The following is a 13,887-nucleotide window of genomic DNA, read 5'->3' on the forward strand; positions in this document are numbered from 1 at the left end:
TTAAAAATCTAATAATTGGATTGCATATTCTTTACATTCTTAGTAAGAAAATCAAATTTCATGTCAATCGAAAATAGTTTAATGTTTGATTGATAAACTTATTTTTTATACATAATTATGAACTACAAAAACTTGAAATTTAAATGTTTGGTTGATGACATAATTATTGATCTTTAATTTTTTGGAAATTTTACAAGTATAGATAATATAAGAAGAAAATGTAATTTAATGGAAGATTTTTCAAAACTCACATCCAATAAACAAATAATGAGTAGAATTGTAGTCATTGGATACAATTAAGCTTGTAGCTAAAATTTGTTTGTCATTTAATATGACAGAAACTCATAAAGTAATATGAAAAAGAGTAAGAGACAAAATTAGGTTGTACATAATTTTTCTCCAAACCAGTTTGAAAAAATTTCTTCTAACTTATTTTATGACAATTAATAAAATTATTCGTGTATATTATTTAAATTTAAACAAGTCATATAACTCGTTAAATACGTTATATGATTAAATATACACTAGATGATATTATCATTTCATGGGATTTTCTTGTGCACCAGTATGGAGGTAAACTTTTTCCAGCTAAGATGTAGAGTTTGGCTTCAGCCCCCAAAATTGTAGTCACGGCTAGGATTTTTATTGAAGACGTAATATCAACCTTTTCTCAAATTTCAAAAGCTAGCCTCTTTTTATCCCTTTTCACCTTGCACATGGCCAACATTATGATAAATATTCCCTCAACTGGTAAAGGATAAAGTGAGAGTCCTGATAGCAAAGACTCAGGACAATGATAAGAGTGTTAGCGGCAATCTAGCCAAACTTATATGCCCCACATATCAAAGTATAGTCTTAAATATAAAATTGCAATTAAGAGAGGCGATTACTCCAAGGTCAAATTTAATGTCTCCATCAATGGCTTATAGAAAAAAACTATTAAAAAATTTGAAAAAAAATGTTCCCATAAAAAAAAGGTTAGGAGTTTCAACCAGAGAAGCTACTGTCTCTCATCTAAAACTTTAAAAAGTAACATTTGGGTTGCTAGTCTCTATCAGTGTGACAGTCATCACTCATCAATGCAAATTCAAAAGGCTCCCCCTCCCTCTTTTTAAATGTTAGAAGTTAGAACTTGGAAGTGCAATTTATAGGAAATTAAATATACCAAGTGGTTTAAGGGCTATTTATTGAAACAATAATAATCAAGAATTAGAGAAGATTGAAGAGGGAGAGAAAGAAAAGATAGGAGTTTGGAATGAAGAGGAGAAGAGAGATGGAGAAGGGATCAGAGATAAAGTCTGCCATTGAAGAGCTCTCTATGATGGTCAAACTTAAACCTAGTGATAATCATGATGCTGCTGCTCACATCCCCACAAAGCCTTTTCTTTATGTCTGCAACTTGTTTGTTCAAGTTCTTGGTAGGTCTTCTCTCTCTCTCTTTTCTCTATCTCACAGTAGCTCTTCTACTTGTACATGTAGAAACTCACATAATCCTTCTGTGGAATAAATCCTTTGGCAGATAAGATTGGACCAACAATGGCTGTTCTGAGACATGACATAAATCAGAATATTCAGGTAATTCGAAAAGAACATCAAGGCATACCAAGAATCTCCCTTTTATTCTTCTTTTAAATTTTTGGGCAGTATTACTCTCCTTATAAGTATCTCTCTTAGAATTTCTTCTATGAATAGAGTAGTCATGATTTTTGGAGCACCATGCTTCTCTGGCTTTATTAAAATTGGTTATTTTCTAACCAGAAATTAATGATTGAGAAATATTTGCTTATTTATCCTTAATTAAGTTCATTTTCATGTTCTTTCTCGTGTTATAGAGATTGGAAATGGTGCATGAATCCGATCCTTTACTGAATTCAAATTTGGTTGAGATATTGAAGAAAGAGGCCAGTGAAGGCAATGCAAGAAAAGCTAAAAGCTGTAGTAAAGCCTTTCTTTGGCTTACCAGGTAAACATATCTATATCTTTGTCTTTTTTAACACTAAAAATTTTATTAGAAATAAAAGGTATGGTGATGTTTCGAATCCAATATAATCCTGGGAATCAAGCAACTTTTTCTGAGAATGTTTATGTAGCTTAACGGGGAGCAACCTTTCTTTATTGTAAATAAATATTACTATTAGACTACAACTTAGCGCAGTAAGTAATAACTTTAAATGCGATAAAGAAATAAATGTGTTTACCTAAAAGTCTGTAGCATGGCAAATTTTTTGTCTTCAGTTTGCCAATGACGTGTTAAACAAAGTTACGAAAGCTAATGGTCGTTAGTCTCTTGTCCTGTCCATGCCATCTTGTTTGTGGTTTCCACAAGCCTCATCTATCTGTTTATGGTTTCCACAAGCCTCATCTATTTGTCACTGCATGATCCAATAAACAAAAAGATTATTCCCCTCCCCGGCCCCACACCCAAAAAAAGAAAAGAAAAGAAAAAACCTTTTAATTCTAATCCGATTGGATCACAAAAGATCGTGCCTTTTTTTTTTTTGGTTTAGTTTGGATCATGTGAGATGAGTTTGAAATTTTTTAATTCTCGAAATTGAGAGGATTTGGAGGCAGGGGAGAGAAGGGGAAAGGTTTCACTTATATTAAAAAATAATAATAATAATTTTTTTAATTTTGCCCTTATGATATAAATTTATATTTATTTCTTTAAAATTAGCAAATAGATCATAATTGTCAACTTATGACTATTCCTATCCAAATGGTTGGCCTAGTGATTCCAAATGCCTCATTAGAATCATGATTCATGAGGACTTAAGGCTTGAAATTTCTAACTAGCATCTTGGGATCACTTCAAGGGATTCTTCCTTATAATTACTTAGTATGGTAGAAATACACACATCTGGAAAAATAATCAAGTGCTCCAAGAGTTATGGATACCCTCATTAGCTAATAATATTAATAATAATGATTTTTAAAGTATCCAAACAAGGGGATGAATATTTATTCCTGTTTTCAGTACTTAATTATTAAAATATTCAAGTAAGAGGAAAGTGTAAACATTCCTCTCTTGTCTACTCTCTTTCCCCCTTACTCTCTACTCTCCTCTTCTCTCACTCTAAACTACTGAATACATCGTAAGAATTAAGGCTGTAAGTAGGCTAATAGCTGAGTCAAATTCTTTTTTATTTTATTTTTATTTCTTCTTCATCCTTTTGACGAACTATTCTCATCTCAATTTCAAAATCTAATGGCTATATAGGTCTAGGTATTTAGTTATATATACAAATAATTTCGTTTCTCTCTCCAGATCCATGGATTTTACTGTGGCATTATTACAAAACTTAGCAAGAGATCCTGAGCAGAGCATGGTAGAAGCAGTAGAAGAGTCTTACAACCTCACTTTGAAGCCATGGCATGGATGGATATCATCAGCTGCTTTGAAAGTAATAATACCTCCCTCCCTATGTATCCGTTCCTTTTGTCTTCATCACTTCTTTTTCATCTAAGTGGGTGAGTCAAATTGACTATGTTTGAGCTGGGAATTAATGTCTGTCTGGCCTAGGCCATCAAGGCTCTTCATGTCTTGTTTATCTTCATGAGTACTGCTTCGTTTTCTTCTAGGTATTGTCTTAGTGATAAGCTTTGTCAAGCATTAAAGCATGATCATGCGACAATATGCTGCATCAGCCTTTTTCAACTTCTCATTCAACTAACAAGTATAGTGTTTGCAGGTAGCTCTAAAACTAGTGCCTGATAACAAAACCTTCACCAATCTCCTAATGGGAAAAGATGATAACTATGAGACCCTTAAAGAGCAAATGCACACCTTTATTTCATTACTTTTGCCTTTTCTAGAGGAAATCCACTCTATCCTGGTACGCTTAAGTTCATGATTGCTAGCACTACATGCATGCATTCTTCTTTTTTAATTTATCATTTTTTTTTTTTGTTTGTTTTTGTTTGCAGAGGGTGTATAACTTGGACAGGTTAAAGTCTACCTAAGAAGATATCACAGAAAGAAAAGAGGCACGCACACATACATATATATATATACAGAGTTTGGTTATTTTGAATAACAATGAATCCCCCTGCCCTCTTTTCCTCTCTTCCGTCATGTAAAATATATATATATATATATATATATATATATATGTAGATAGCTCTTTAAGAAAAATTTGGTATAAAGCAACTACTATTCACCCGTGTAAACTTTTATGATGTATATAATATATATCATCTCCTATGTTTAGTACAAGCACTCTTGGATAAAGCTAGCTAAAGAATACTACTAAATCCCAAAACTTCCCACAATACGTTCTTTGAATTCCTTCCAATTATTAACGACCACACACACACACACACACACACACACATATATATATATATATATATATATATGTCACTGTTGGTCATATCGACCAAATTTGAGTAAAACCATTCTCTTTGTGAGCAGCACATGTCCTTTGACCCTAACCAGTTTATGCTTCTTTTGGGGGTTTCTACAGGGTAGCATTAGAAGAATGTTAATTAGGACTCAATTTCTAAGTTACACTAAAGATGGCAAACACCAAGTATGAGGATGAGGTAGAGAAGTTTATGATAAGAGAAAATTTTCTCTTTGACATAGGTGAAGGTGAATGAACCATCTCTTAATCTAGCAAGTAATTCATAAGGCTTTGCTTGGGAAATCAAAGAAGCACGAGAAGATGATTTAATCAAAGAGTGTCCCAAAGTTTGATTATGATTTAATCTTAATTAAATTATTATCGAACGACCTTCGTTTTGTACAAATAAATAATCGTTGGAAAAGTCTCATAACAAGTTTCTATTTGGTAAGCTCTGTTCACCATAAATCCCACTTGAACAAAAAGGATTTTTGAAAATAGCAAAGTGAGATCTTTAATAAAAAAAACTTGGGTTTGGTACTGCCAATCAAAGCCTGGAGTTTGCCAAATTAGAAAAAATGGAGCGCTGTGCATGGTAGTTAGATTTCTAAAAGGTGATTTGGGAAGCATGATTGTTTGACTATCAATACAAGCATATTTAGGCACCATTAGGGTAAATTAATGGTTGATTTTGAAGGTTGGGTTCTATGTTTGAGAAAATGCAAATGAAAAACATGCAAAGAAACAAAAATTTACGGGGAAAATCCCATGTATGTGTTAGTTTGGGAACATATTATTTAGTTGAAATTAAATTTTTTTTGTTAAAAGTACTATAGATAAAGGTAAAAGTTAGCTGAAATAGTAAAGTGAGACTCATGTATAGTACCAAAAAGTGTAGTGAGACCCATAAATAGTAACAAAAATAAGTTAAATAGTAAAATAAGCTGGCAAAAATAATCAATGTCAAATGCACACATTAATCTGGTATGAAAAACCAAGGGTGGAGCAAAGGTTAAATTCTCTCTCCTGGAACTGTTTCTTTATAGAGAAAAATGTCTAATTTTTTAGAAGACCCCTCTCTCCTACCTATTAGCCTACTGCTCTTGAGCTTTTCTTCCCTACCAGACTACTACTCTTTTGAAATGAGCGAATGGGCTAGCACTAGTATTGTAGCAAAGTCCTTTAGCCAATGAAATTGGGTTAGAGCATTCCCATTAAGGATGCTAAGAGCATCCGCAGCCAGAAATCCTATCCTATCTTATTTTACCATCTCAAAAAGTAACTTTATCAATTATACCATATAATTTTATAACATACTCAACATCCCAACTTTTATTTTCCTATTCTACTCTTTAAAATAATATATCTACCCAATAAAATAATATATCCCAAATCTATATCTATTCTCTCCCATCTCTCTCCTCTCTTTGATTTTTAACTCTCTTCCTCTGTCTCTCTTCCACTGAAACCACCACCACCTCCACCGTCCAAAAAGGCTACAAAACTCAAACAAACTACCCCTGCTTCACTACCCATCACCCCACCACTGCCAAAACAAAACCCACAAATGACCAACAAAAACCCAGCAAAATCAGACCCATAAATGAACAACTCGCACCATAAATGAACAAAACCCATAAACCGATCTCTACGCTGATCTCCACACCCAACGCCCAACGGCGATCTCCACATCCCACGCCCAACGGCGATCTCCACATCACACCCAAACACCGATCACTGCGCCAAACCCAAAACGCTGATCTCTATGCCACCACACTGAACCGCCAAAACAAAACCCACAAATGACCAACAAAAACCCAGCAAAATCAGATCCATAAATGAACAACTCGCACCATAAATGAACAAAACCCATAAACTGATCTCTGCGCCGATCTCCACACCCAACGCCCAACGACGATCTCCACATCCCACGCCCAATGCCTATCTCTACGCCCAACGCCGATCTCCACACCACACCCAAACACTGATCACTGCGCCAAACCCCAAACGCTGATCTCTACGCCACCACACTGATCTGCAACGAGAGGGAGAAGAGAAATAATGACTAGGTGGTGGCTTGCCATGGCCAGTGATAGTGGGTCAGGCCATGGTGTGGTGGCTATGGGGTTAAGTTTGAAGAGAGGAGAGCTGAATGAGAGAGAAGGAAGATAGAGAAAAGAAAAGGAAATAATGAGAGAGAGAGAGAGGAGAGAGACAATTAAAAAATAATTTTTAGAAATACGATTGTGCTACAGTAGCATCTTATTAGTAAGATGCTACTGTAGCACAATTGTAAAAATTTTTACAATTCTGAATGTATACAAGTCCAAATGCTGGGTGTTTTTGAGGCTTTTATGCTAAACCCATCTTACATTTGGCATATCCATGCCCAGCTACGGATGCTCTAAAAGGGATATATGCTAAATTTTAGCATCAAAACACAAAAAAACAACTCCATCAAAGCTTTCAAATTGTAAAAGTTTTGGCATACTGCTACAGTGAGCTTGTATTAATACAAGCTCACTGTAGCTTGAATTGTTAAAAAGAAATAGTTTTTTATTCTGAGAGGGTTGGCTGGTGGTTTGTGTGGAGTTGTTTTATTATTATTTTAATGAGTAGTTTATATTATTTAAATGAAATAGTAAAAAATATAGAAGTTTTGATGTTTGATATATCTTAAAGTGAGATGGTATAATAAATAAAGTAGATTTTTGAAGTGTTAAATGCTAAATATTTTAGAATTCTTGATGAGAATGCTCTTATGGTGCTCCATTCCTTGTGCGTGGGAGTATGTTCCTTTGTCGTCATGTATGGTTGTTGCACCCATGCACGATATCTTTTAAAAGTAGAGGACACAAACTCTCCAACTTACCTCGTTTGAGACAAACAAAGGTTGGAAAGGCCAAAAAATTAGTTCTCAAAAATTGGAAAAATCATGCGAAACCCACAAAATTGTCCAAAATCAGGTTTTGGTACCTTCTTTGCACACAAATTTCTCATCGCTCACACAACATTAGTCCAAAAAGTTGGTACTTTCTAAACCTGGAAGTGATTATCTACATCAAGCAAAAAAAAAAAAACATCGTCTCAAGATTGCATCCAGATGGCTAGAAATGACTTGTGGAAAACTACAAAAATAAACTTGGAGACTTTTTCCTATTTGAACCACCCTACTTCATAATTGGGGACCGTTTGGTAATGTTGTTTTAGTAACGTTATTTGTATTTTTTGAGAATACGTGTGAGTAAAAAAGTGTGTAAAAATACGTGTAATGTTATTTAAAAACTGAAAAGTGTTGCTTAAACTACCATACCAAACAGCCCCTAAAAAACTTTTTGCACATTTTACCCAAACTTGCATAAAGCTGGAACATTTGGAAAGGACCTGATGATACCAAGTACATGCAAATTTTAGTTTGGGAAGGCCTCAAACCAAAATGTGCAAAGTTAGTACCTTGAAATTGACTGCTCGTGGATGTAGGCATCTCGTAGAACCAGATAAATTATTGTGTTTTTTATGTGTATGCTTATTGTTGTTGTTGTTCTTTTTTTTTTGGTATTTATTATTACCGATTTGGATCCTGGTTTTCTTAAATGCTTATAAAATTTGCACGGCTCAAAGTTGAGATCAATAGTGTTTGAGGCAACTACTAGTGCTAGCAAAATAGTCATGAGAGCTAGACACTCATGGTTTCTATTAATCTCATGCCTTGGCTATGTATACAATCTAAATCTGAAAATGTAACTCCAGAGTAACAAACTTAAGGTGAGTTTAGTTCAGCTTTTTAAAGTTTGGCTTTTTGAAAAAGTTGAGTTTTCAAAAAGTGTATAATGAAAAAGTGTTTTTTCAAAAAGTTGAGTGTTTGGTAAAAACTGTTAAAAAGTGCTTTTTGAAAAAGCTGAGTATTTGGCTAGCACTTATAAAAATTTGAGGGGTAAATTACCAAAAAGGACAATGTATATATAAGGAAGTTTATTTCATACTTAAATAAATATTGTGAAATTATTTTTTTTCTCACCAATATTAGCTAATAATAACCTACCACTTAAGATTTATTGTGAAAGTATTGTAATAATTTATACTGATTTTAATTTAAACGTACTACTACAATTATTTTTTTCTCACCAATATTAGCTAATAATAACCTACCACTTAAGATTATTGTGAAAATATTGTAAAAATATTGTGATAGCATTTCTCAATTTTAATTTCTTATTCTTTATTTATTATTTTTTTTTCTTTTCATTCGTATTTCCTTATTTTTTTTCCTTCTTTTTTTTTTCTCCTCCACACATGTACCCTTCCTTTTTTTCTTTTTTTTTTTCCCTATCACTTCCTCCACGCTCCAAAACATTCCACACAGAGCCTCTTTTTTCTTTCCTCCTTTCTCCCTTTTCTCTTGCCACATAGAACCTCCCTACCACTTCCTTCACATATTACTGGCAGTACCCAGTACCCACACTTTAAGAAGACTAGTAACCACACTTCAAGTACCCAGTACCCACACTTTAACTCTATTTTTTGAAACACAGTGGGCAATTTGGGAAGAAGACGAAGAAGAAAGAAGAAGAAGACGAAGAAGATTGATCCGGATCAGTCAAGAGGAAGCCGTGACTTTCTAGCTACAGACCAAAATGCACCTCAGAGAAATCCCTCTCTGTCAAAGCTTGCATGGTTGAATCTCTCTCATCTAATTTCGTGTGTTCTGCTACTATTGAGTTTGTATTTTGATTTTGATTTTGGGTTTGGGTTTGGGTTTGGGTTATGGGTTTTCAGTTGATGGTTTAATTTTAAGTTATTTTTTGTGGATTTTGGGTAGATCATGTTTGATTTTTGTTGTATTTTGGATTTCCGTTGTTTTAACGAGTTTTGGTGGGGGTGGTTTTAACGAGTGATGGTGGTGGTGGTTGGGTGGTGTTGGACGGTGTTGGGTGGAAGATTCAACGGATGACAATAGAGAAGAGAGACGTGAGGGAGTTGGCTTTGCGCAGAGTAAAGAGATGAGATGAGAGGAATGAGGTATTATGCGTGAGACTCTGAAGACATGAGCATCCTTTATTGAAGGGCAATTTGGTAATTACCCTACTCACCCCAATGGATATATCAAAATGCCCATGGACTTTTGGCAAAATGGACTTGAAGAGCTCCAAATTTGGGATGCACATTCTCTTCACAAGTATAAAACGTAACTTTTTCCAAAAAGTTCGCATTTTATACTAACCAAATGCTATTTTTGGGCTGGCTTTTTTCAAAACGTGACTTTTAGGCTGAAAAAGTTGAAACAAACGGGCACTTACTAGTTATGACTTAGCATTAGCTCACCTGCAACATGCTCTTGCCAACATCTGAATGGAACAGAAAATTTAAATTGGACATTAGGAGCACTCTTATTCCCATAATCCATTAGTCAATCTGAATTATACAGAAGTTGATATCTTATATTAAGAATTACCCTCAAGGGAATACTGTTCAAATTCAATTTATTAACTTAATCGTTTTATTATCAATCAGTACTTTTCCTCCTCTCTTTTCTGGTACATCTAATTCCATATCAAGGTTAGCAATATATTGAAATCTCAAGGAGCTGTTGGAATACCGATATTCTCAAAGATACCCAGTTGGTCTATGCCGAAATTAAAGCCATTTGTCATAAGAAATGCTGGGATGATCATGGAGTGCAATTAGTGCTGCCACTAAATCAGCAGTGCTCGAAATAGTTGTTCAGTAAACTTTGGTTTATCCCTTTGATCTATGAAACTGTCATTTTGGTCTGGTCCTGCTACCATGGCTCCCAAAAGAACATTTGGATTTGGATCCACAGAGTTTAGCCATCTATCCCCCTCTGCACAAGAGTAATGTTGATTATCCCAAGGGATAGAGGAACTCCTGTGGTGAACTTGAGTCGGGAAATGGTCGCCAAAGCCCAGCATGTAGCTCATCTTCATTGGATTATCTCCTAGTATGTAATTAACCTGAAAGAGTACAATTAAAATGAAGGAAAATTACTGCCTATTCAAATATATGAGCTTTATGAATTAAATTCCATCCATTCTATCAAGCAGCAAGGCTAAATATTGTGATATTTTTAATTCTTGTGTTCACTTTATGCCCCACCAATTACATTATGTAATGAGTTTTTTTTTTTTTTTTTTTTTTTTTTTTTTTTTTTTTTTTTTTTTTTCATTTTAAACTTTGGTTACTTTAAGAAAAAAAAGAAGGAAGTGTGATAAGTTCTGATTGTTGGAATATAAAGTGGAGCACTCAGAATAGGAAGGATTTTTATTAGTGAGTTTCAATATTTACATACGTGTATATTCAAATATGGAATGCAGTTGAACAGACTTTTATCTTGTGTTTTATCGAAGTTCTGATCAGAAAGATAAGAACACATTACAGAGTCAGTCAAGTTTGAAGATGATAATAAAGCATCTTCATATGGGTAACCAACATCATGGAAGAATCGAAGTCGTGTTAGCAAAACCTGAAAGAATGCACAAGTTAAGAAATTGCTCTGTGATCCACACCCAACTTATGTATTATCTTCTAAAATTTTCATATAAGAATTACCGAATTAGCTGTAAACTTGTTGTTCCAATAAAAAATTCCTTCGTCAAAAGGAATTTTATCCTTCTCAGCATCGTCATATCTTCTGGTGGCATCTTCTAGGTAAGAAGTGTTCCCAGTTGCAAAGAACAACCAAGTTCCTCCCCAAATCAATTCATCTAGGTAGCCAGATGAGTTATAGAAATTTCTTGCTTCTCCTCCACAGGCATCAACCGTGGTGTAAGTACCCTGCTTCGTAGAGTCTACGTTAGTTGCAAGCTCAAATAACTTCTCTGCTGCATCGACTAAATCTTTGGAGTAAGCCTGATCATCTTTAAATACCAATGATGCAGCTGATAATGCTGCAACGATTTCCCCAGCTAAATCTGAAGCTGTGATATCACATGTAGAAGCAGGTCTTTGATAAGTCATGTCTTCTGGCCTTTCCCAACAGTTTATATCATTAGGATTCTTGGAATCACTATTAGCACTTCCAACCTAAAATCACAATGCACAAAATTAAATCTCCAATGCCAGACTCTAGGAAAAAGGACGAAGGTACAATAGTTATGTATGCTTGCCTGAGAATACAAGATGGGTGCAGCAAAAGTTGCATTTGGAGGAACAAAATGCTTAAGCAAGTAGTCACTGCCCCATTTGATGATGTCCTTAACATGGTCAAGCTCACCTATATCAGTATACTTTTGATGATATTCGATCACGGTCCAACTCAAGAGAGTAACAGTATAAGCTGTAGGGAAACTGAATTTTATATTGTTTCCTGAATCATAAAAACCACCCACAAGGTCATGTGTACCAGTTGAGTTCCCATCTTGCAATCCTGAATCTCCTCGAAATTTTACAGGACTGTTACTCGGGTAATTTCCAGCTGAAAAGAACAACTCTTCAGTGAGTCACATGAAAACAATCAAGTTGTATCAAAAAAGAAAAAGAAAAAAATCTTATATTAAATGAAATGCTATGATATATATTACACTTTGAGCATCAAAAAATGTTAAGAGCTTGGCTTATTGCAAGTGTGAGATTCCTTGAAGTTCCATGGTGGGCATGTTTGTGAGGCAAAAAGTGTATCAAAAAGATAAGGGCTAGGACTAGCAAAATTGCGAAGCCTGAAATGTAAATAAAACGTTTGAAATATTTTTTTGTCTGTGATAATGAGATGAAACTCAATGTATTTTGAATATGAAGAAGGAAGTGAATCATAAGCAGTTTCAGACTTAGGGATGAGGTTCTAGTTGATCTCTATAAAATTCCACTGGCTTGATGAAGGGAGAAGGCGACCAGACTCTTATATTGTATGAACAAACCTTACAGTGGGCCTTTCTATATCAGAGGAAGACATGGTTTACGAATATGGTATCAGGAGAGAAAAGAAAACATGAAGAAGAAAGAGATTCAATGCAAAATAGTTGTGATAGCTAGATGGTCTTCTTCTAAGTCCTTTTCTTTCACTTACCGGATAACTCTATAAACAATAAGGTCCATCGATAATTACAATTGAAACCATTTTTTAAAGAAGGTTTTATATTATTAATTCCTGATAAAACAAGAGCCATAATGCTAGCTTGTCTATGTATGTATTAACAGTTGCTGCTGAAAAGAATTATGGTAGCCTACAAAAAACTTACAGTTTCATATCAGCAGCCATTTAATGTTGGGGACATAATCGTTAATGTATCATATAGGGATATCAGTTGACACAAAAGTTTAACCAATAGGGTTGGGACCAATTTTTTTAAATCAACCACCTACTCTTGTAGTTAGTATCCAATGCAAGAGTTCATCCTATCAAAAAAATAAAAATAAAATGTGGTTCACTTAACTAATTATGTCACTCACACGTGAATATTTCCAAAATAATAATAATGAATGCAAAATACATAAGCTCGTTAGTGGTATGAATTCAAAGACTAAAAATTTAGGAAGTACAGACCCTTTATTTAAGGTGCCGTATCCATGTTGTATTCTTGTCGTACTCATATCATATCAGTGTTATATCGGTCGTTTTATGTTATAATTTTTTATAAATTACTTATGTCACCATATCGTACCCATGTCCATTCCCATACCGTGCTTCTTAGCTAAAAATACATATTCATGATTTCTAATTGATAAGATTCCAAGGAATTTGGATATTATGGACATACTAAGAGATGCTTTGTGGATGGGTGGAATTCTTGAAAACCCCCAAGAAAAGCCGTCTCAAGTTCAACGATCATCTCAATGCAGTCTCTGTCTGTTGTGCCTTGGAGTATAGTGTTTGAGAGATATATAGAGACACTTCGCTGCCTAGTGGCCTTTGCAATTTACATTAAAAAAAACCAGGAAGGAAAGCATCTTTTCTATTACAATTTAAAACTATCTTAACCGTCTCTCATTTTGTAACTCAGCCAGTCAACTTGTAGTGTTGCACTTCCTTGACTTCTGTCTAAGGCGCACACAGTGATGCAAAGATGCTTTGTTGTGCATGGCTATATGTAACATTATTTCACTTATATGTAAAATCCAGCTGAGAGAAGCGTTGCATAAGATACTACGGAGATCCACATACTATGATCCAAGAGATTACACACCCTTGGACACTAAGCACAACCCATATTTTAGAATTAAAGCCCCGTTGAATGCCCTTTTGGCTATTCGCGTTTTCTCATTCTGACCTGTATACTATAAAAAACTGCACCACCGTTTAGATTAATTGTTTTAAAACTTGTTACAGATTTTTAATGATAGATATTCTATATTGAATTAAATTTTTGGATAACAATAATTACCATAAAATATTGAGGAACCCTTGATTTGGTCTATGACACTTATATTAGATGTGCTAATCTGTTAATTTTTATTTTTTTTTTTCTATTTATTTTTAAAATAAACAGAGTGCTGTAGACTTATATGGAGTTATAGTTATTTTTTTTTGATCATAAGGAGTTATAGTTATTTAAATTAACTTTACAACTACAATTGCATGGACAATCACTAT

General features: G+C 34.3%; 1 protein-coding gene and 1 pseudogene across 1 annotated transcript; one reads left to right on the top strand and one right to left on the bottom strand.

Annotated features, from left to right (window-relative positions):
• The first annotated feature begins 1,014 nt into the window (after positions 1 to 1,014).
• Positions 1,015 to 4,156, top strand: LOC115977885 (glycolipid transfer protein 3). The gene is made up of 6 exons (XM_031099913.1): positions 1,015 to 1,418; positions 1,520 to 1,575; positions 1,833 to 1,963; positions 3,266 to 3,401; positions 3,690 to 3,833; positions 3,925 to 4,156. The coding sequence occupies exons 1-6, from the start codon at positions 1,256 to 1,258 to the stop codon at positions 3,958 to 3,960; spliced, it is 666 nt and encodes a 221-aa protein (XP_030955773.1). The 5' UTR covers positions 1,015 to 1,255; the 3' UTR covers positions 3,961 to 4,156.
• A 5,763-nt stretch (positions 4,157 to 9,919) lies between these two features.
• LOC115961895 lies at positions 9,920 to 12,249 on the bottom strand (annotated as a pseudogene).
• Between the last annotated feature and the right edge of the window lie 1,638 nt (positions 12,250 to 13,887).

The sequence above is a fragment of the Quercus lobata genome, chromosome 2 (assembly GCF_001633185.2).
Source record: "Quercus lobata isolate SW786 chromosome 2, ValleyOak3.0 Primary Assembly, whole genome shotgun sequence".
Taxonomy (NCBI): Eukaryota; Viridiplantae; Streptophyta; class Magnoliopsida; order Fagales; family Fagaceae; genus Quercus; species Quercus lobata.

Excerpts from the sequence above, each read along its gene's own strand:
- LOC115977885 (XM_031099913.1), top strand. The coding sequence starts at position 1,256 with ATGAAGAGGAGAAGAGAGATGGAGAAGGGATCAGAGATAAAGTCTGCC. Across the intron at positions 3,402-3,689 it reads TATCATCAGCTGCTTTGAAA|GTAGCTCTAAAACTAGTGCC; the intron begins GTAATAATACCT and ends TAGTGTTTGCAG. Across the intron at positions 3,834-3,924 it reads AGGAAATCCACTCTATCCTG|AGGGTGTATAACTTGGACAG; the intron begins GTACGCTTAAGT and ends TTTTGTTTGCAG.